General features: G+C 50.8%; 8 protein-coding genes and 1 non-coding gene across 9 annotated transcripts; 4 read left to right on the top strand and 5 right to left on the bottom strand.

Annotated features, from left to right (window-relative positions):
- Positions 1–1,427: 1,427 nt before the first annotated feature.
- On the top strand, positions 1,428–2,461 carry POSPLADRAFT_1156898 (hypothetical protein; the record flags this gene model as incomplete). Its single annotated transcript, XM_024487114.1, has 3 exons — positions 1,428–1,604; positions 2,062–2,158; positions 2,391–2,461. Coding segments are annotated over 3 exons (345 nt in total), but the record flags the coding sequence as incomplete, so codon positions are not given.
- A 523-nt stretch (positions 2,462–2,984) lies between these two features.
- On the top strand, positions 2,985–6,540 carry POSPLADRAFT_1067833 (hypothetical protein; the record flags this gene model as incomplete). The annotated part of the gene is made up of 12 exons (XM_024482233.1): positions 2,985–3,140; positions 3,196–3,333; positions 3,387–3,579; positions 3,633–3,691; positions 3,742–3,881; positions 3,929–4,412; positions 4,596–4,713; positions 4,777–5,268; positions 5,329–5,562; positions 5,618–5,751; positions 5,799–5,961; positions 6,053–6,540. The coding sequence occupies 12 exons, from the start codon at positions 2,985–2,987 to the stop codon at positions 6,223–6,225; spliced, it is 2,484 nt and encodes an 827-aa protein (XP_024334148.1). The 3' UTR covers positions 6,226–6,540.
- POSPLADRAFT_1156399 (hypothetical protein) lies at positions 6,514–7,495 on the bottom strand (the record flags this gene model as incomplete). The annotated part of the gene is made up of 6 exons (XM_024487068.1): positions 6,514–6,586; positions 6,652–6,719; positions 6,773–6,798; positions 6,855–6,983; positions 7,119–7,383; positions 7,436–7,495. 6 exons carry the CDS (start codon positions 7,493–7,495, stop codon positions 6,514–6,516), a joined length of 621 nt encoding a protein of 206 aa, XP_024334147.1.
- Positions 7,496–7,718: 223 nt separating this feature from the next.
- Positions 7,719–7,839, top strand: POSPLADRAFT_t158. Its single transcript has one exon. It is a non-coding gene; the product is annotated as a tRNA-Gly (tRNA).
- Positions 7,840–8,186: 347 nt separating this feature from the next.
- Positions 8,187–9,967, bottom strand: POSPLADRAFT_1036855 (hypothetical protein; the record flags this gene model as incomplete). The annotated part of the gene is made up of 9 exons (XM_024477177.1): positions 8,187–8,466; positions 8,519–8,550; positions 8,609–8,660; positions 8,713–8,728; positions 8,853–9,002; positions 9,039–9,287; positions 9,340–9,364; positions 9,504–9,667; positions 9,832–9,967. The coding sequence occupies 9 exons, from the start codon at positions 9,965–9,967 to the stop codon at positions 8,187–8,189; spliced, it is 1,104 nt and encodes a 367-aa protein (XP_024334146.1).
- Positions 9,968–10,252: 285 nt separating this feature from the next.
- On the bottom strand, positions 10,253–12,615 carry POSPLADRAFT_1036854 (hypothetical protein; the record flags this gene model as incomplete). The annotated part of the gene is made up of 11 exons (XM_024477176.1): positions 10,253–10,378; positions 10,613–10,814; positions 10,891–10,901; positions 10,984–11,244; positions 11,356–11,407; positions 11,536–11,732; positions 11,951–12,048; positions 12,103–12,164; positions 12,278–12,305; positions 12,484–12,515; positions 12,572–12,615. 11 exons carry the CDS (start codon positions 12,613–12,615, stop codon positions 10,253–10,255), a joined length of 1,113 nt encoding a protein of 370 aa, XP_024334145.1.
- A 2,212-nt stretch (positions 12,616–14,827) lies between these two features.
- POSPLADRAFT_1156904 (hypothetical protein) lies at positions 14,828–15,608 on the bottom strand (the record flags this gene model as incomplete). The annotated part of the gene is made up of 2 exons (XM_024487115.1): positions 14,828–15,385; positions 15,441–15,608. 2 exons carry the CDS (start codon positions 15,606–15,608, stop codon positions 14,828–14,830), a joined length of 726 nt encoding a protein of 241 aa, XP_024334144.1.
- A 1,009-nt stretch (positions 15,609–16,617) lies between these two features.
- Positions 16,618–17,398, bottom strand: POSPLADRAFT_1157170 (hypothetical protein; the record flags this gene model as incomplete). Its single annotated transcript, XM_024487140.1, has 2 exons — positions 16,618–17,175; positions 17,234–17,398. 2 exons carry the CDS (start codon positions 17,396–17,398, stop codon positions 16,618–16,620), a joined length of 723 nt encoding a protein of 240 aa, XP_024334143.1.
- Positions 17,399–18,525: 1,127 nt separating this feature from the next.
- Positions 18,526–19,831, top strand: POSPLADRAFT_1156618 (hypothetical protein; the record flags this gene model as incomplete). The annotated part of the gene is given in 2 exon segments (XM_024487086.1): positions 18,526–18,590; positions 18,610–19,831. The coding sequence occupies 2 exon segments, from the start codon at positions 18,526–18,528 to the stop codon at positions 19,829–19,831; spliced, it is 1,287 nt and encodes a 428-aa protein (XP_024334142.1).
- Between the last annotated feature and the right edge of the window lie 229 nt (positions 19,832–20,060).

The raw sequence follows: 20,060 nt of genomic DNA, 5'->3' as shown, positions 1-20,060 counted from the left end.
TCCGCTTGCCGCCCGGAAGAGTCGTGACGTTCACGAATCTGCGCCCGCTGTGAGTCAACGCAAGCGACGGACAACGACATATCTACGCACCTGCGGTTGTAAAGGATGCGCTTCTTAGCACGGCCCTTGGGCGTCTTCTTCTTCTCCTGCTTTTCGACCTTGGGGGTCTGCGACTTGACTTTGCCGGCACGAGCAAGAGATCCGTGAACTATACGAGCAGCACGAGGGGTCTTGTTAACACTATACTGGATTCCGCATAGCGTACACGCACCTTTTCCCATGTTGTCTTGAGGTGGGGGACCTGGTCGCTGTGGAGGGAATGAGAGGGACGCCTAGTGCTGTACAGTCAGCGATCTAAGGTTTGATCCGGTGACTTATGTCAGCACTTTCCCAGCGCTTGTGCTGATCGGCTCTCGCCTTTGCTAAACATTTTGTGTTAGACGTCTTGCTGCTCCTTTGATTTTGAGTTGGATCTTGTTTGTCTCGTACCCATCCCCCCGTATCCGCACCCCACCACCGCGAAAAGGGGGTCTGGGGCAGTTAGATAGGCGCACCCCCCCTGGCTTAAGCGCCCCACAAGCGCCGGAATGTAACGGTCACAGGTTGCTTCTGGTACCTAGAAATGATGCGATCTTTGATCGATTTCCAAATCCGGTACTCACACCTAGCAGGTCGTGCTCGAGACTGGTGGACGCTACATTGTGGTCTGCTACAGAATCTCAAGTTTACTTGTTTCAAGCATCCTAGATAAGTCTCATATACTATATCCACCAGCAACCTAAGTATTCCATGAGATATACCCCTCCAGTAACATCATGAGGATGCCACAGGTACTGAAAGGAGAAGTTGCAGCTTTCATTATGATGCTTTCCACATGATACTTCATTTGGTCATAAACTTACAGGCTGAGTTTGGCATAGATACTTTTTGTGTGGCCTTTCAAGTATCTTACAAGCTCAGGTATGCCTTTGTTGACACTTCCTCGAGCACGACCTGCTAGGTGTGAGTACCGGATTTGGAAATCGATCAAAGATCGCATCATTTCTAGGTACCAGAAGCAACCTGTGACCGTTACATTCCGGCGCTTGTGGGGCGCTTAAGCCAGGGGGGGTGCGCCTATCTAACTGCCCCAGACCCCCTTTTCGCGGTGGTGGGGTGCGGATACGGGGGGATGGGTACGAGACAAGATCTTGTACTATGTTGCTCATATTCATGCCGGCCTTGCAACTACTTGTGCTTTCACACGAGCTCTTAGAGATGTGAATTATTGTCCGTTGGATTGAATCTTGCCATTTGTGCAGAAACCTATGTCGGTTGTCTACGCTTGCCCGTTCTTCTTGAGTGGCAGAAGAATTTCGATAACATCTTCAGCAGGCCTGTTTCGGCTTGCTTCATTCTAGAGGGAAGGTCCTTCAAATGATGACTGGTTAAGTATTGAAACAGTATGTCGACGACATCGTGACGTAAATTGTCGTCCGGCTTCTGAGGAAGCCCTGATCCATGCACTGAACCGTCCTGAAGTTGTCCATTCGTCGATCCTCTTACTACGTCTCGTAACGTGTGGGATCTGGTTGACGCGCCGATGCCCTCATTATGGCGAGAGAGTACATGTTCCATTCAACGACGCAAGACTACATAGTGTTACCAGCTACTTGACAAGATTCCTTGCATCGTCAGTTTTTCTTCGTTGTCATAACGTGTCCTCGCCTCGTGTTTGACTGGGAGGAGAGCGCTTATGCTAGCGCCGAGCTGGTGCCTTCCATTAATAGCATGAGATATACTGAATATGGCAGGAAGCGGTCTGCGATGTCAAATTCATTTACTCGTCACGTTGTCGCTGCACAGTCATGTGCAAAGGGTCCCAGTGGGCTGCTTCTCCGCTTGCTATCTTACTCTCCTAAGTCGAGCCGCTGCATATTGCTCGCTACTTACAAGTAGCCACATCGACATCAAGCTGTACGACACATGAGATCAGATATATACATTCCGTCAAACATGCAGTTCTCGGCTCGGAAGCAATGCAGAAGGGTTGTCACCATATTGACTCTAATACCCCTATAGGCGGAGCCGGCACTTAGTATCCGAATTGGTAATAGGGGTGTTCAAATCTTGTCGCTCGGCGCTCGCTCATTCACTTGCGGGGCGCCCGCCTGTTTTGGTAAGTAGTTCTAACCCCGACTGATTCCTCAGCCACCGCGATCGACAGCGACACGGCGAGCTCCAATCGCAAGTCTCATAGTCACGCAAATACTACTTAATACGGCCAATGTGCGGCTTTGTACAAGACTCTAAGGAATCCAAGGAATGATCTAGACAACTGTGACTGCCTGCAGTTGCAAGATATGAACTAATTGTAGTATATCCTTGAAGTTTGAAGATTGTTTCTCTAGAATACATCTGTGTCGGATTCTTAACGTCCGCGGTCGCGATCCACGCTCCCTACGTCAATCCGATATTGTAGCTCATTCTCTGTCTACCTCCACGTGATACCTACTCTACATACTTATACCTCGCTCCCCCGCTCCCCACTTCTCTCCCCACTTCTCTCCTCACTACGGCTGAGGTATGTTCGTCTCGTCTTTTCCCCCCGTACCAGTACTGATACGAAGTTGTAGACTTCAAGCTGAACACATCGCGCATGATGGCATAACATTGGCTGGGTCGCGTCGATCGCGGGTGGTGGAGGGATCAGTCGGGGTTGGAAATACCTGCCAAAAAAGGTGGGCGCTCTGCGAATGAACGGGCGAGCGTCAACAATTGAGCACCCCTAATAGGACTACTGTGCTGATTACAAATCGGGTTTACCGCGGGTTTACAGGAAAGCGAACCTCAATTGAACCACTGTTGTCTACCTTGTTCACCGACGTCGCTTTAATGAGCCGCAGCGGCGACTTGGATTCGTCGTCTGCGTAATCTTCCATCTCGCTTCATCCTGTACTTCTATCACTTATTATCAGACGTGCCCCTTTGTGATTGCAACTACCATGGCACCATCAGCAGCACCAGCTGCTCCCGCTAAGAGGGCGTCCAGCCCAGGCTCAGACAGGCGACGAGTTGAAGACGACGAGGTCAGACCGTATGTCATTGTGAGCCATCTAGGGACGGGGAGCTTTGCGACGGTATACAGAGGATACCACGAGGTACGTCGCTGATATCTGCGTTTGTCGGCGACTGCTTACCCTGATGGTCTCGTAGCAAACACATCAGCAGGTCGCCATCAAGACGGTTAGCAGAGCAGGCCTGAGTCCGAAGCTCTTCGACAACCTGCAGGGCGAGATCGAGATTCTAAAGAGTCTGCAGCACCGGCATATTACGAGGCTGCTCGACATTGTGGTGCGTCCTTCATAGCTATGTAGCATAGCCCTCCTAGAATATTGCCCCCTCAGCGCGCCGAGCGGAACATCTACTTGATCATCGAGTTCTGTGGTGGAGGCGATCTCTCCAACTACATCAAGAAGCGCGGCCGGGTAGAAGGGTTGGAATATGTGCCATCGCCGGGGGCTGCCCCAACGTACTATGCGCATCCACGGACGGGCGGCCTGGACGAAATCGTGGTTCGTAGTTTCCTGCGGCAGCTTGGTGAGTCACAATGCCGTTATCTAGCGAAAGCGATATGCCTATGTGTCGCGTAGCTCGCGCACTCAAGTTCCTTCGGCAACGCAATCTCATTCACAGAGATATCAAGCCGCAGGTACGAGGCTGCGTCTGTACGATTGAGTGGCCTCACCCACGTTCACGCAGAATCTACTCCTGAACTCTCCTGCTCCCGATGACCTGGCTCGGGGTCATCCACTCGGTGTGCCTCTGCTCAAGATCGCGGATTTTGGGTTTGCTCGACCGCTCCCCTCTGCAATGATGGCGGAGACGCTATGCGGCTCACCGTGAGTGATTGTTGCTGGTGCGTTGGTGAGATGCTGACGGCCTGCAGGCTTTACATGGCGCCAGAGATCTTGCGGGGTGACAAGTACGATGCAAAGGCAGACCTATGGTCAGTGGGCACGGTGCTATACGAGATGGCGGTCGGCAAGCCGCCATTCCGTGCGTCGAACCATATCGAGCTGCTGAAGAGGATCGAGGCGTCCAAGGGAATCAAGTTCCCTGACGAAGACGCACAAGCGCAGGGGCGCATCGCGAATGGGGAAATACGACCTGTACCAGCTGATATCAAGATGCTCATCCGCGGGCTACTGAAGCGCGTTCCGGCGGAGCGGTACAGCTTCGAAGATCTGTTCAAGAGCACAGCCATGGTCAAGTCGAAGTTCCCTCGGCCTCGGAGCGAGCCCCCGGCGCCGATCGACTATGACGAATATGGTCGCCCGGTCATTCCGGAGCACCACCGAGTTATACCGCCCGAGGTGCTAGATCCGAACGCGATGATTCCGGCCAGTAAGTTCCACTTTCGGCGGCGTGAGGTGGTTGGTTCGCCACAAGAGGGACCGTCTCGGGCGAGGTGAGCCGCAATGCCCGTCGCCGTGTCCGCTGGCAACATCTAAATGCACGATAATGGTAGCCCCGCAGCGAATGGAAATGGCATGGCAGAGGTCGTGAGGACATCTAGTGCGTCCCCCCGTAGCGGAGCATCGGGCCTCCCCAAGCCACCCCCGGCAGAAGCGTCTGTCATTCCGGGGGAGTCGGAGGAAGATGGGCTGCTCCGGCGCGAATACGTCCTTGTCGGAGACGGGAAGGCGGTCGAGATGACGAAGGCGGTAGACGGTAAGGTGTCCAGATTTGGCGCGACTGACACAGCTCCCAATGGCCTTTCTGCATCACCTATAGAGATCAGCAACGCTCGCCGGAGACCCTTGCGGGACCTGCGAATGCAGCCCACGCCTGCGCCACTCGTGGAGGATGCGATGCGAAATAACTACCCCGGCCCCGACTCACCATCGCCATTGGACGCGAATACGACATTCCCTCCTCCGCCGCATCCGAACGCGCCACCGATGGCGGCATCACCATCCAGCGCAGGTTCACGCTCGGGCGCAAACGCACTTACTCGTGCGCTCAGTTTTGCGTCCAAGAAGCTTCTCGGGACGTCAAACACACGGGCATCACCGTACTATCGGGAGTACGTGCAGCCGTCGGCGTCGCCACGGAAGCAGTCGATACTGTCTGGGAGGACCACCGGACTTGGCCTGCAAATGGGTGGCGAGGGCGATCCGATGGAAAACCAGCTGTTAGAGTCGCTGGAGCAGCTCGCGCAGAAGACGGAGGTCCTCACGCATTGGGCGGACGAGATGTACGAGTATGTGAAGGCCATCCCTCAGAGTGAGCATCTGGATGAACACTGCGTTTCGAATTGTGAGCTGACAGAAGAACAATTTGTAGAACCTCTCCCCGATCCGAGCAAATTCACGCGTCGCGAGGGCGAGCCCGAGCGGCAAGCCGCGAAACGCAAGAATGCGGATGTCCAAGCAGAGTACAATGCGATTACCTGCGTCGCTCTGTATATGCTCCTCATGGGGTTCTCGCAAAATGGCGTCACGAAGCTGGTGAACTACTACGAGCATCTGCAGATGCGTGACCCGGAAGGGGGAGAGGTCAGCGAGGGGTTTGACGAAGGTCAGTGAAACGTCGACATCATTGGGCCGAACTGGTGTCTGAAATGCATGTGTAGCACTGATGTGGTTCGAGGATCACTTCGCCAAATGCCATGCTAGGGCGAACTTGGTCAAGACGTGGTTACCTGCTCAATACACGGGCCCGCCGACGTTCTTGGATCAGCTTGTCTACGATCGTGCTCTTATGCTGGTGAGTTAGGTTTCTTCGCAGATAAACGTCATCTCACCATATTTTAGAGCCGTACAGCTGCGCGCAAGGAACTGCTCGACCAAGCAACGTCTCCTGACGAGTGCGAGAAGCTGTATGAAGAGTCCTTGTGGTGTCTGTACGCCCTGCAGGACGATCTACTCCAGAAGGACAACCCGTTCACGGAGGAGGACCGAGCGACAATATCTACCTGTGCGTATACCTCATTTCCGGACGTCGCATCCTCGAGCAGTCTCCTTTCATATTTGTACTGATACAACTTATAATGCGTCTCATTTTGTAGGGATCAAGAGGACGAAACTGCGGCTCGTCAGATGTCGAGTGCGGATGGGCATGAGCGATCGCGATCGTCTTAAGGATGCTCGATTAGACAAGAACCTGGATGACGTACAGCGTGATCCACCTCCATGGGAAGTTCCCGTCCTGGGACCTCAGCACCTGCCCGCGCAGCAATAGCCTATCGCATCAGGTTTGGGCTGCATACATCAACTCTTTCACCATGACATATCTCTTAGACATCCTTCCTCTTGTAGTATATACGTTCTCTGTGCTAGCTTTGCATCGTCGAGTCTGTTTTCCCTCACTCTGGATCCCCGCATTGTGTAACATGGACCATCATTCATCAGTCTACTGATTATCACGATATATATGCATTGGTGTACTGATATATTATTACTCATACAATGTTTCTAGTGCTGTATTGCGCATCGTCACCTCTATCACAATCAATTTCTGTTTGCAGTGTTATATGTCAAACCCCCTGTCCAAATCTTCCTTGAGGAGATCGCGCATCCCCGGAGGCAATGTTGGTTCACCCCTGGCATCTTTGATGTATCCTTGAAATAGATGGATATGAATCAAGGGTGCTCTATCATGGGGCACAAGGAACCAGACATACGGAAGGGCATCTCGACGCTCTCTTTCTCGTTGAAAGTGATCGTGGGATGATCCTTATGGCATTGCGTTAGTATATGGTGGACATTTTAAACACGCGACCACGTACAATGTAGGGAACTTTCGTGAGGGGGACTGCAACGTGTGCATCGCATCGTTAGCAGAACAATTATGTGATGAAATGTTCTTACTTTTGTCTTGCACTACAAGTTTGGTGACACCGAGAGCGGTGTCTGTCGTCATCTGGACAGGTCCCAGATGCCGAGTTGGGAATCCCAAGACCCGCAGCTCTGACGTTCGGTCGCGTGGTGGGTCGTCGCCTGTTCGTAATTGGGATTCAGGTCCAAGCGCCTGTGCTGAAGTACATACCAAGGATTCCCTGCAGGTCAGTCGTCGGTATCAGCATCGCTTCGTAGACCTTGTTGTCGACATAGAATTAAGGAATCTAAGTACACTTACACCAAACAAGTACCATGAAAACGTGTCCCTGTCATCGGGGGACAATTCGTGCTCGGCTTTGGGGTCTAGTAGACAAACTTTGTCCATGGGCACTCCCGAGGCCTTCATGAGCTCCAGTACCGACATGGTGTGAGAAGAAACGTCGGCAACGCCAGTGTCATTTTTCTCTCCCGCGACAAGCGTCAAAAGTGCATTGCAAGATGACTGTGAGAGGTGCGTGAAGTGGACGTGCCCTTCGGAGCCCGCGAGCTTACGCATATGCTACGAGAGAGTTCAGGCGGCCAAATTTAAAGCATGGGAGAAAACATGATACCATATATTCGAGCTCAACCCATCTAGGAATTGATTTCGAGGACTCTTCGTCCTCTTCCATATGCTCTGAGCAGGATGCAATCAGTGATTCTAACCACTGTTGCATAAGGCGTGAAAACTTTACCTACGACGTATGCCACTGCCATAGAAATTGCTTTGTCAGTTCAGGACCTGAACTAGCTTGCCTTGAACCTGTCAACAAGATGCGAAGTAGGTACCCCACCTTCATACATGCGTGATATTCCGTCAAGCCCCATATTAGGCAGATAATATTTTAATGTGCTGCACTAATGGGGTAGTGGTAACCTTGGTCGTTGCCACCGTTCTTCAAAATCTCAGATTGAAATTGTTTGTCCGGGAGGTCGCTGTTTCGACCAGCCGCGAGTTCGATTCTTGCTTAGTGCATGTCTGCATTGTACATGCGTAGATTGGAATTTTGATTGTGGGCTCATGTACTGTACATTTTTTATTAAATCACGAACCAGCCTACTAATCTAGTGGAGGTTAATCCCCATTTCATCTCCAAGATTGATGATACCCGAAAATGAGACAAAGGGCTCAAGTCAACATCTTACATTGCTGCGTATACTGATACAATGCCGTCCAGGGCAAGGCTCCATACAAGTACATGAAATGTCATGATTACACTTTCGCAGGAATGAGGGAAGTCGGTAATAGCATCCTGGTCAGAATTATTGGTATGTTTGTGATTGTGACGTCACCTACGATAACTCACCAACGCCAACGCCGTCTTACACGGTGTTGAGGGGGTCACAAACGCGTTGACGTGTCGTGTCGCACAAAGTAGCATCATCATCCATGAATTCATCGTCATCGAAAAGTTCATCGTCGCTGTCATATCGTTGTTCCGCATCTTCGATCTTGATGTGCCACGCCTGGCGTTCAGCATCAAATGAAGGATAGGCGGTGTCAGAGATCGTGCAGGCAAGGGATGGAGTATTGCCCTCCTCATAGCGATGGGTGGCATCACGCAGATTGAAGAGCAGCCGCGATATTAGGACAGACGAAAGGCTGTTAGCAATAACGTCAGAATCGAATTGGATAGTGGAATTGCCGCACTAACGGTAGGATGAACGCCGTCAAGTTCCCGATGAGCTGGAAATCATGTCGTATGTGAGTGTGAAGAGGGACATTCAATGTAATAAAAGCGCACATGATTCAGGTAATAGGTTACCATGTCGATGACGTTCAGCAGGAGGAGCGCTCTGAGAAGCCCGAATCAATTGCGAGCGTCGCAGCTGCATCGTCATAACGCACATGAAATACAGGGACCCTGAATGAAGATAGGTTTTAGGCGGGAGAGACGTTGTTATTCACTCATAACTCTCACCGTCGCGAAGCATGAGCCACGACAGACCACGCCCGGAAAGCTGAGTTTCTCCTGAAAGCACACGAACTGTACTGTACATGTTGCTCCATGTCACCAGGATTACCGTCGCATCGCACGCTATCGCACATGCTCGTGTTGCAATAATAACTGTGCATCTGGTTAGCCAAGAATCCAAGGACACTGTCCGCAAACCTCACTTCTAAGACATGGCGTGAGCCTTGATTGATGTCAAGTATGGATCAGGGAGACACACCTGTCTTCCTCTGTGGTAGACAGCTTGAAGTTGCCTTCACAGTACGCGATCCCATGGTCGACTGAGAATTCGACGGATACTCTGGAGAATCGGTACTATAGTCCGTGAGTATCAGCAAGGAAAGAGTAAGGTCTGATGTCGTAGTATTGACCAGGTTTGTGCCTACGGGTACCAGCCCGAAGGCTAGAGCAACCCCTGCTAAGCACCAGCTGCGATTGCCCGCAAGGTAAGTTCGAAAGGCCGACACAGCTGATCAAGGAATTTGAGTGCTTTTACGTCCACACGTAACATGATAGCTCACCTGCGGTAATAGCTATGATACACAGCTGACAGGATACGTAGAAACCGTATGCGGCATTGCAACTGACAACTCAAATTTCACTGCACCGTGGTTGCGGGACGATTGACTACTTACCTCTGAGTTGAACATCAGAGAACCGCTCGTCTCAGATACACGTTACGCACCATCTTATGTTTCCATGGCAATACTAGCAGCAGACCCGTTATTCCGAGGGCCAGAAGCGTCAGACGATTGAGGTAGAAACAGATTGCTACGATAAGTCTACGGTATCCCCATTTTAATCGTATCTCATCACCCGACGTGAGGATATGTTCGTAGACAATGAGAGCTAAGCGAATGTTCATGAGTTACGCAGGTTCGATTCATCTAGATTAACACATGCCCAGTATGGCAACGAAGTAATAATTGTTAAAGCTATTCGACCCATGAGCATGAACGCCACGCGAGATTAAGGAAGAGCGTACTTAATCTCCTCGACGGATGTAAGCTTACCAGCAGCTATCCGAGACATTTTCAAACGAATGGACGAGGTCGCGCGGGACGGGGCATGATCTAAAGGTAACTTGAATATATATAGGAGCCAGACAGCGCCATCTGACGCCATCAAACCATCGCCGGAGCCGTACATCAACAGACATCAACGCGGGTAGATTAGAACGGCAGGCGTACCTATTCAGATTACGGCCTCGCCCGTCATCCTTGGGAATTACCGACATATAAACAGCTCATACACATCTCCGCAGTCACCGAGTCCATCTCTAATCAGGCACAGTGTCGTTGTGGCTGGCACGAAACCCGATATTTGCTGCATCTGAATACATAAGTGATGCTGTTTCACCTTTATTAGTCAACGTGTGGGAGTCACACTTTGTTTAGTGGGCGTGTGAAGTCGAACTCAGGACACCAGGACCATCTAGCATGTGCTCCTTTGGGGAGAATGATTGGATAGCGCTGCATCGTTGCGATACAGACTGGCTGTAAGGCTATGTCTGGACGTGCTTTGGAAAGCAAGACTTGTAAAACCGTACTGGCCTTCCATCTATCAAATTACGCTATTATCAATGGGAATGATGAGATGCTTATGCTCGCAATTGGCAGCCGCTATATGGGGCTTGGATCAGTGCACAGCCATCAAGTCAAACGACAAGACCCGGGCTCGCCAAAGGCATAAGTCGCGAAATCTCGATCTCATCCTGGTAAGCAGCCATGGGAACGCACACAATTAGATCTTACCAATCTCCTGAGTGCTTGTCGACTAATCTCTCGTACGCACCAGACTACGGGAAAGTGCGAACATCCTTTGTTGATGATAGAGATGCCGGCCGCCTCCGCGCACTTCATATGATGTGGATGTCGCACTTGTCTTCCTTGTCCAGGGGTCCTCTGATGCCATTTGTCGATGGAAGACTGGCATGTAGATGAATACAGGATCGACCCGCTTAAGCATAGATCTGACAAGGTATAATACATATCCACTTCGCACAACTTGTCACTTCGGGTAGAAGAAAATGCCGGCGTAATAGAGTTGGAAGATATGATCACTGGACTGACTACACATCAATCTGGAGGGGGGATAGTAGTGTCAGCCATAGCAGGGCAAAAGAACATCTTGAGACATGGACGCTTGTCAATCTCGTAACATACCTCGTTGTCCTGTTTACCCAATGTGTCCTCCGCTGAGACGTCTATAGTTTGACTCTGGGCTGAGATACTGGTGGCCAGCGTGGTGTCAATGATAGGCCTCGTGTTTCCTACCGTCATCATCGCAAAGGCGAGGTTTCTCGATCTGTCGAAGTCGAGATCAATGGATTGGTCCTCGACACCTTGATTTGTTTGGCGAAGATAGATGAGAAAGCGGGAAATCAGGATAGACGAAATGCTGTAAGTTTTTCCGTCAGAACCGCGCTGAGACCCGACGGAAATACGAACGGAATAATATAATCAGTAATATTGCCTAATGTCTGGGGAGTACTTATCAGCAATTTGGGCAATTCTTGACACAGTACCATGGCGTACATTGTTCAATCGGAAGGTAAATATATCAATGAAGTTCATGAGGAAGAGTGCACTGCGGTCTGCCAATCAGCACCGATGAATCAAGTTGATCGTGAAAAATGTATACACAAAATATATCGTGCCTGCAAGTGATGGCGCTTATGAGATTTGTAGTGATACTATCATGCTGGAGAAACATACCGTGTCGGAGTACAAGCCGTGTAAGAGCCAGCCGAGTTTGAAATAGTGGCAATGATAAACCGTGCACGTAATACCAGGTAGCGATTATGACTATTGAGTCTGATAGAATTGCGCAAGCTCGAGTTGCCGTAATGACTATGAGGAAGGGTTCTGATTTGAGTGGAGCTCGTCTGAGAAGGCCAACCAAGCACTCGCCTCTGTAACATTAAATAAGGAAATCATCCACTCATCAGTGTCGAGTACGTTTGCGCAAGACCGATGCGTACTTGTTGTCCAACGCAGGGGCTGTGTGTATATCTCCATAGCAAAGGACACTTGACGGTAAGTCCGTCAGAACGATTGTTAGTCGAGAGAACCGAAACTGTGATATCATGTTGGCCGGAGCGGGGGACGATATGCCATGAGAGGGGCTGACCAGGTTTGTTCCCACGGGCACTAAACCTAGCCCAAACGTAATGATGGCAAGATACCAATTTCGGCGGCTGATAGCGTAGACCCGGGAAGCAGACACCCCTTCGCGACAGGCGTTAATATTGGTATGCATGAAGAGAATGACACGGAGCTTACATGCGCATATGATGATCAACACTAGTTGGAAGGTGATGAAGGAGCCATAACTGCCGTGACAGCTAAGTTGATAGCATAAGTACAATCACAAATGACGGTGCAGAGCTCGAACCTCTAGAAAAATGTACATGATCACGAAACGCAAGCTAGGCGTTATTCCGATCATAAATCATACCTTTTCCGAAGGTAGAACCCTGAGTAGGCTGGCGAACCCTAGGCCCAGTAAAGTCAAACGGTTACAATAGAATATCACTGCCGGTGCCGGCCTGCATCGAAGGACATGCTGTATTTCATCTCCAAAGGTGAGGCAATGTTCATAGAAAATAAGTGCTGTCATGACCTCCATAAGCTTCAGCACTACAAGTGTACAGCTTGACTCACCAGCGAGAGCAATTAAGGAGCCCTGAGTGAAGCTGACCGTATGCACATATTGATCACAAGTATCTAAAGGGGATCGGTGAGTGCTTACTTCAACTCTGGATCTGAGGCACTATGAGCGGGTGCGCTCGACATGGCGAAGGGGAGAAAGTGACAAGCCTTGGTTGTGTCTTTGATATACTACTTATACTTTTCGCTCGTGCAAGTAGTACCGCATACAGACGACTAGAAGATGTCAAACCTGTTCCGAAGACGAAAGCACTCACCTGCGCCCGTCGTAGCACCGATTCTTATCGACCAATGACCTTGGAAAGACTCTCGGCGTCTCATGCGACCACACATTACGTCTGTTGCTCGGAAGAAGCCAAAACGAATAAACCAACTTAGTCTAGTTTCGCAATCTCCACAATAATTACGTATACGTAAACTCTCGGTTGAGCCCAGGAGGGAAATCAGGCTGAACTTACAGGTATCTCCACAAACCCAATCATCTTCAGGCTGGGAAATCATGATTCATGACCACTGTTAGCTGATGGTTTGACTTCTGAGCTGGAGCGGGATGTCTTCCGCCATCGGTACAATAGAGACTCGCGTTGCAACACGAGCAATGTCCTGGCGGATATAGCTTGAGTCGCAACATAACGTCTCGGGAAGAATCAGGAGCGAACACGGATGGTGCGCAGCACGCCGAGGTGATAGACAAACCGATAGGCGCGTTAGCACTATCGGCGATATCTGCGGGGATTATCAGACTTACTACGCACCTGTGCAATCATGTGTCACTGCATCTTTGTTGACATATAGCCACAACGCGTCGCTGTTTCATGTTGTCGAGTTACTCGCAAAATTGCACGACGCGGCATCACCGCTTCTCGTATTCGAATCGCCCATACGTGCGCGTCACGATCTCCTGGTAGCCGGCTTCATCCTCCGCCGTGAGGTATCCGCGGCGAATCATGAGATCGAGAATAACTGTCCGACATGACTTGAGCGTACATCACTCCGCCGCACTTACGGCGGTAATACGCTCACCTGACGCCATACTCAAACAGCCCCCATCGCATATGCGACGCGACTTCGAGCATGGGAAGGAGCTATGGTGATCGTCAGAGGGGATGAGCATGGACTATAAGAAGGCATTACTCACTTCGAGAGATTCGATTTCGCTGTCGAGCGACTTGAGCTTACACCTCTCCAGGTCTGTCCCGAGAGGGCTACGGAGGCCACACACGTATCTGCTATCAGCTGGTGTCACTTTCTAGGGTCTGGTGGGTACCAGGGCGCGGACTAGAAGAGGTCAAGGAGTGCATATACGAAGGCTCACCAAAAGCAAGACTATACAGTGCCTGCTTCTCATATAATGACAAGATGTGCTATTGTTACAGGAGACAATACAAGGATGGACCGAAAGTCAAGCCGGGTATTGCAGCATTCATTCAACAGCCCCATTCGGTGTGAAACTTGCGTTGCGAAGACGCGCTCTCAACATCTGTGATCCCACCGACATACGTTATTCTTGGCTGCACGCCGGAAGGAACGGCAGACTACGGAATACTATATATCCTGGCCAGCCTCGACAGAGAACTTAGGTTCAACGCGAAGCAGGAGACGACTTACGCGCTCCGACGTACAGGAAAATGCTTTTGAAGCTTCGGATGATTAACGCCGGAGAAGGATGCTAGCAGACATACCCTGCACATCATCGAGCCCGCACGCTATGATAGTCGCTATCTAGACTCTGGGACCGAATTACGATGGATATTTGAAGGAGCGAGGGAGCACGTGGACCATGGTCGCTATATATATATCTGTAGGTCTGGTTTAAGAAAAGCGCGCCTTCCGGATAGGGTGCGGTGAATCTCGTGATTTACCGGTAATTTACCTAGGGTCGAAATCCAGGTAAATCTGGACGACGGGCGTTACAGTCATAAGCGAAAGCTCCGCGGTGCAAAGACGCTCACTTGCTACAACGTCACCGACAATCCGCTTGTTGGGTATCCTCAGTTGATCGACACGTCGCGCAAGTCATTCCTGGGTGCGATTCTGGCTCGTGAGGATCCTGAAGGGTCGTATAGGGGTTGTATACTGGAAGAGTGATAAGACCGGATGAGCAAGGATGGGCTACTGCTGCAGCTGTGAGCTGCTTATCCAGCAGAAGGTTGCTGTGGTACCTGTTCATGACGTGCTAGAGCTCGGGGATATCATCAGAATCGGTTTAGCTCTGTGGCACTGATGGCACTGATCCGTGCCAATCCCACCATGGGAATTTTCCGTGTTGTAAAGTGAGCAAGCTGTCGTCGTCTCGGTGATGTGTATCAATGACAAATGTTCGATATGTCTACGGACTTTAGAAAACATACGGTATCAGCCTGTATGGAACTCTCTGTGCCCACTTGTTCCATTCTTCTCCAAACTGTTCCTTCATCAATGCGTCCTCTAAGGGAGCACGAATCACGAATGCCACCGTTCCCCACAAGGTGTACCCCACATACAGCCACGCCGCGAACTTTCCGGCGAACGTATCCAACACTCCGCACTCCTTCAACCACGAGCCAGAACTAGCCAAGCAGACACCTAGGCCAACAGAGCACGCAATGCCGCTCGTGTAGCTTAGGTAGCGCACATATGCGTATAGTCCAGTCGTAACGAGCCGATGGTCCTGCTGGATCGTGAGTTCGAATGTGTAGAGGCGTTCGAGTTCGCGATAGCACTTGTAGCGGACGAATCCCGCTATGACAGCAATGCTGCAGCCGAGTAGGAATGCAGCCGAGTACCCGATCTTGTTCGTGCGGTAGAGCGAGCCGGGCACTAAGGCTTCCAAGACCTTGCGCGAGAGCGGGTGAGTGGGCCACCTGCTCGCCAAAATAACGCATATTTCGAGCAGTCCCCCAACGCCGGAGAGGAGCTGTATGGCTCATGTTCAGTACCTTCGAGGTTATGTCCGTTTGGTGAAGACATACCTTGAGGTTACCTGCACAGAATCGAGCTGCCGATGAGAATAATATGCGCTCGTACGCAGTCACGTTCCTGGGATATTCCGTTGGAGACGCCTGGGGATGTGGTGGCGTTAGGGTGATATACGCCCCTATCGTACCCGCAACTAAGAAGGGGATCTTCGAAAGGCACATCGTACAGCGTAGTTATGCAGCGCTGCTGTCCAGCGTCCTGGGTATAAAAAGTCAGGTTGCGAATGCCGAGGCGAATGTGAGTAGCCTCGTACCTTGACGCTCCACATGTGCACCTGGACACAGTGAGAAAGAGGTTCGAGCAAGTTCTCGCGGAGGCCGATAGCGACGCGCGGTACCTGCTAGAATCCGCTATTTAATGCCCAGCCGGTACCCGAAGAACTATACGTTATTCGGAACCGGAATCTCAGCACCATTCAATCATCTATTTGCCGCTGCTCGGGACGTGGCCAGAACCACTTGCTCACTCGAAGCTAGCCTAGACCAGGGGTCAGCGCCACTGTCAGCACTTTTCGTGTCAATTACTCTGCAGATCAAATGGTATAGGTAAGTTGGCATCATTAAAACTGTCACATATAAATATCCTCACCATAACGAAACATCGTGTTGGACTAGGACACCTTTCGTGACAAGATCAGTGACATAAATGACCAATCGAATGAAGCTCATCCCCGTTGACGATATCGCTTTCTACTCGGAGGTGAAATCCGTCAGATGCACTAACAAAGCGGAGCCATGTCAGTTCCTGGACAATCCGGTTGCTGCACATGAGGCTCAAAGCATTGTGAGGTCAAGAAGTAGGCATACATACCATCAATGCGGTCAAGGCAAGCGGAGAACAAATGACGTGAGACAGGGAGTGTCGAAATTCGTGGCTATGTATGCGTGGGCATGGTGAGCCCATGGGGGCGGTATACATGAGCTTGTAATGTGTTTGGACTCGAGACCAGCGCGGCGCATGGGCGCCTTCATAACGTAAACAAGTCGAATATCTATGAGAGTGACGGTAAGTAAAGAGTCCATGATGATACGTACGAGTGGACGTGTAGTATCCTTGACCAATGCAGTATCCTTCTATAGTGCTCAATAGATCGCCGGTGCTGCTCACGCAGACCATGACATGACATTCGTGTGACCATGATTTGAACCACGACCCGTACCTATGACATTATCAGTACAAGAAAGGAACCAGTCTGTACGGTACTTTCTGCGCCCACGCATCCCATTGCTCTTTGAATCTCTCCCTTAGCAACTGATCTTCCACTACCAGGCGGGAAGTAATCACCACCGTCGCCACCGACACAAACAGCGCGTATGCAACAATAAGCACACCACCCCACGTCGTATCAACGATCTGACATTCCCTGAACCAAGAGCCAGGACTTCCGTAGCAGCAACCTGAGCCGATGAAAACGGCCAGGGCGCTGGTGTACGATGGATGGCGCACGTATGCGTATGGGCCATGTGTGATGAGCTTGTGATTGTCGCTGACGTTCAGTTCAAGAGTGAATTGTTTGCCGAGCGCGCGGTAGCAGCGGTAGCGAATGTAGCTGCCCAGCGTCACCAATCCGCAGCCGACTATGAAAGAGGTAGAGTATCCTATTCTACTCGCGAGAGATGCTGGGCCAAAGATCAAGAGCCCGAGGATCTTCTGCGATGTAGCATGTGCGGAATATCTGTTCGCACATACCACGGCAGCCTCAATAATGCTTGCCGAGCAGAGGAAGACCTACGACATTTAAATTGCTGGAGGTCAGTGCTCCGTAAAACATGTCAGACGTGTCTACCTTGAAGCTTGCAGCATATAATCGGAAAATAGGGGACAAGGTTTTCTCCAGTGTACCCAGATTTTTCTGGGAATCGCTCTCTTTCGGCTTTGGCTGAGGAGGCGTGAAGGCACTGTAAATGCCCAGTGCAGTGATAGCAAGAGCAGGAATCTTCAGGACGGACATCGTGGTTATCCTGTCGTGAAGATACCATCCTTGTCAGCTTATAAGTACTGGGGCACGTGGGCTTGGCGGACACCTTATCGTGAGCGGGAACCCAACAATATCCACAGAAGCGTGAGTATGTCTAGAACATTGATGAATATCACAACATCTTCGCGGATGATAACTATGTCATCATGAGAACGAGACAGCTCAACGTAAGTTGTCCTGCATGAGACGCCATGATATGCGATAGGTTCCTGTCACGTACTCGCAATCACTGAGGTGCGCCCGCATTGTGTGCAACTCGTGAAGTGAACTTAGGGCACAGGCGATTCTTGCCAACTCTGTCCGTGTCCTCATTCTTGTCGTCTTCCTTATCTTCTCTGCGCTGGTCCTACATATTTGCACAATCACTCCATTGCGTGCGATTGCTGGTGTCCCGCGGCTCTTTGGAGATGACCTTCTCACTTTTGACCACGAGTCTGCGCTTCTGATCTTGTCCGCTTCGTGGCAGTGTCCCACTCTGGTGTACACGGAGTTTCTACATTTTTAGCCTTTGGGCCTCAGGCCCTGACTTTCTATGAAATACAGTTACATTGGTCATGCGTTTCTCGTCATACCAAATCTGGTTTGGGAGGCCTCAGGCTGAATGATATGTTTGGCGACGCCGAAAGGATACACGACATTGGCAGGCATTGCCTTTGTAATCATGCGCAGTTCCTCATCTAGGTCTGCGTAATCACAATCTGTGCAAAGCAAGCGGCATACATACGGCAAGGCAGGTGGCAGCCTCCATCTGATATTCACATTCCGTCAGGTATGTTTAGTAGTCACATTGTTTCGCTCACTGACTGCTTTGGTTCCTGACTGTTTTGCATTAAGTTCTAACTAGTGTCATTGGTAAAGGTTGGATGCTCAGTGTGCTACCTGCTTCCTGGCACGTGTGAAAGCCAGGACAGGTTTTCGGCAACCGTGGGAGCCCACGCTCTGTCAACGAGGCAATGGGGACCGATCATTTCCTGTGTCTAACTCCTAGCTTGTTGTCACAAAGCGCTCTCCCAGAAAGACTATGCGATTGTGTTACGACGTTCCTAGCCTGTGAGCGCATAATCTTGTAAGCACATCGCACTTTCGTCTCAGTGCACGCGATGACGTTACGACGTGCAGGAGCCATACATGTTGAGGTCATCTTACCCCAGACTACGATTTGCTCGTAAGACTCGCCCACGCAGGACGCTCCCCGCACTTCCCATCGACGTTTGGGAGCACGTTTTTGACTATCTGGAAGACGAAGAGCTCCTAGCATGCTCACTTGTCTGCAAATCTTGGGCACCTAGGTGTCAGTTTCACCTCTTTACGGAACCTACAATACTGTCGAGCGCTTCAGCTACTCGTCTTGCAAAGTTCATGAGAGCGAATCAACGCTTCGCGAAGGCAGTGAAAACGGTGACCTTGGATAGTTATGACGCAAGCCTCATTGGGGCGTTCGCCACTTCGTTCGCTTGCGTTCTCCCCCGCTTGCAAAATCTCACGATTGTCTTCATCGAGTGGTACCAACCTGGACTCGTGCATGCAGACGTTTTCTTGCATCTCTCCACCTACACGTGCATCACACGACTCTCCCTCTCCAACGTGCATCTCGCATCGGTGCATACTTTCGGCCGTTTTATCTGCTCCTTCCCGAATCTCAAATGCCTAGAATGTTCAGACGTAAAGTGCGGGAGTTCCTCGCTTAACTCGCCCGCGTTTTGCATGCCTCGATCAGGCCTGACGACGCTCGGCCTGGGTAGAGGCGTATCAGACGGACTCGTCGACTTCATAGTCTCCGCTCAGCTCGTTGTCGGTCTGTCAGAAATCAGCGTCGGCTACATGGGCGCCGCCTTTGTGGAGCCTTATGAACTGACCGTTCAACGATTGTTGCAAAGCGCGGGCGATTCACTACGACATCTCAATCTACGCATCACAGATAATGATGTCGTAGTTTCGTCAGATGCCGAGTGGGAGTGGGACACCATCACCTCCGTTGACATGGAAATCTCCCGGGAGGTCAGAGCAGCCATTATCCATGACACCTCCTTGGAAACGCTACATCTAGGTGTTAAGCTTGAAGCAGCCAGCTGGGCTTGGATCCTCCAAATCCTCAGATCGATCTCATCCCGTAAACTGATCAGCGTCGTCGTGAGTGTCTATTCAGACACGATCAACAATGTTTTGCACGCGTTGAAGGCACAGCTAAATGTCCCGCTGTGTTCCGAGATGGATGGTGTTTTATCCGCGGACAGGTTCAACGGACTTCAAGAGTTTCGTTTCAGGGTGATCAGGGAAGCCTTCCCTGTTCCGCCCAAGGCCAAGTTCCTTCGCGTCCTCTCATCTCGGTTTCCCAAATTGGGTTTGCGAGGTGTTCTCCGGTTCATACAACACGCCACTGGCTTCGTACCTATGGCACAACACTGACAGTATACGAATTACAGAACAAGCGTGTGGTATCCTTCCATCGATCACGATTCGGAAGCCCTCGGTGAGTACGCAGTCAGACTTGTGTGAAATTGTGCTGATGCAGCCTCTTTGCCAGAGATGGGCGAGACTATACACGACCCTTGGCCCGGTGATTGGGACCGGGCAGAGTCGGACGATGAGTACTAGGGTTTCTATTCAGGTTACGTCATCGTTATCAGCTTGTAAA

The sequence above is a fragment of the Postia placenta genome (genome assembly GCF_002117355.1).
Source record: "Postia placenta MAD-698-R-SB12 unplaced genomic scaffold POSPLAscaffold_18, whole genome shotgun sequence".
Taxonomy (NCBI): domain Eukaryota; kingdom Fungi; phylum Basidiomycota; class Agaricomycetes; order Polyporales; family Adustoporiaceae; genus Rhodonia; species Rhodonia placenta.
This window is presented reverse-complemented; position numbering and strand designations above follow the sequence as displayed.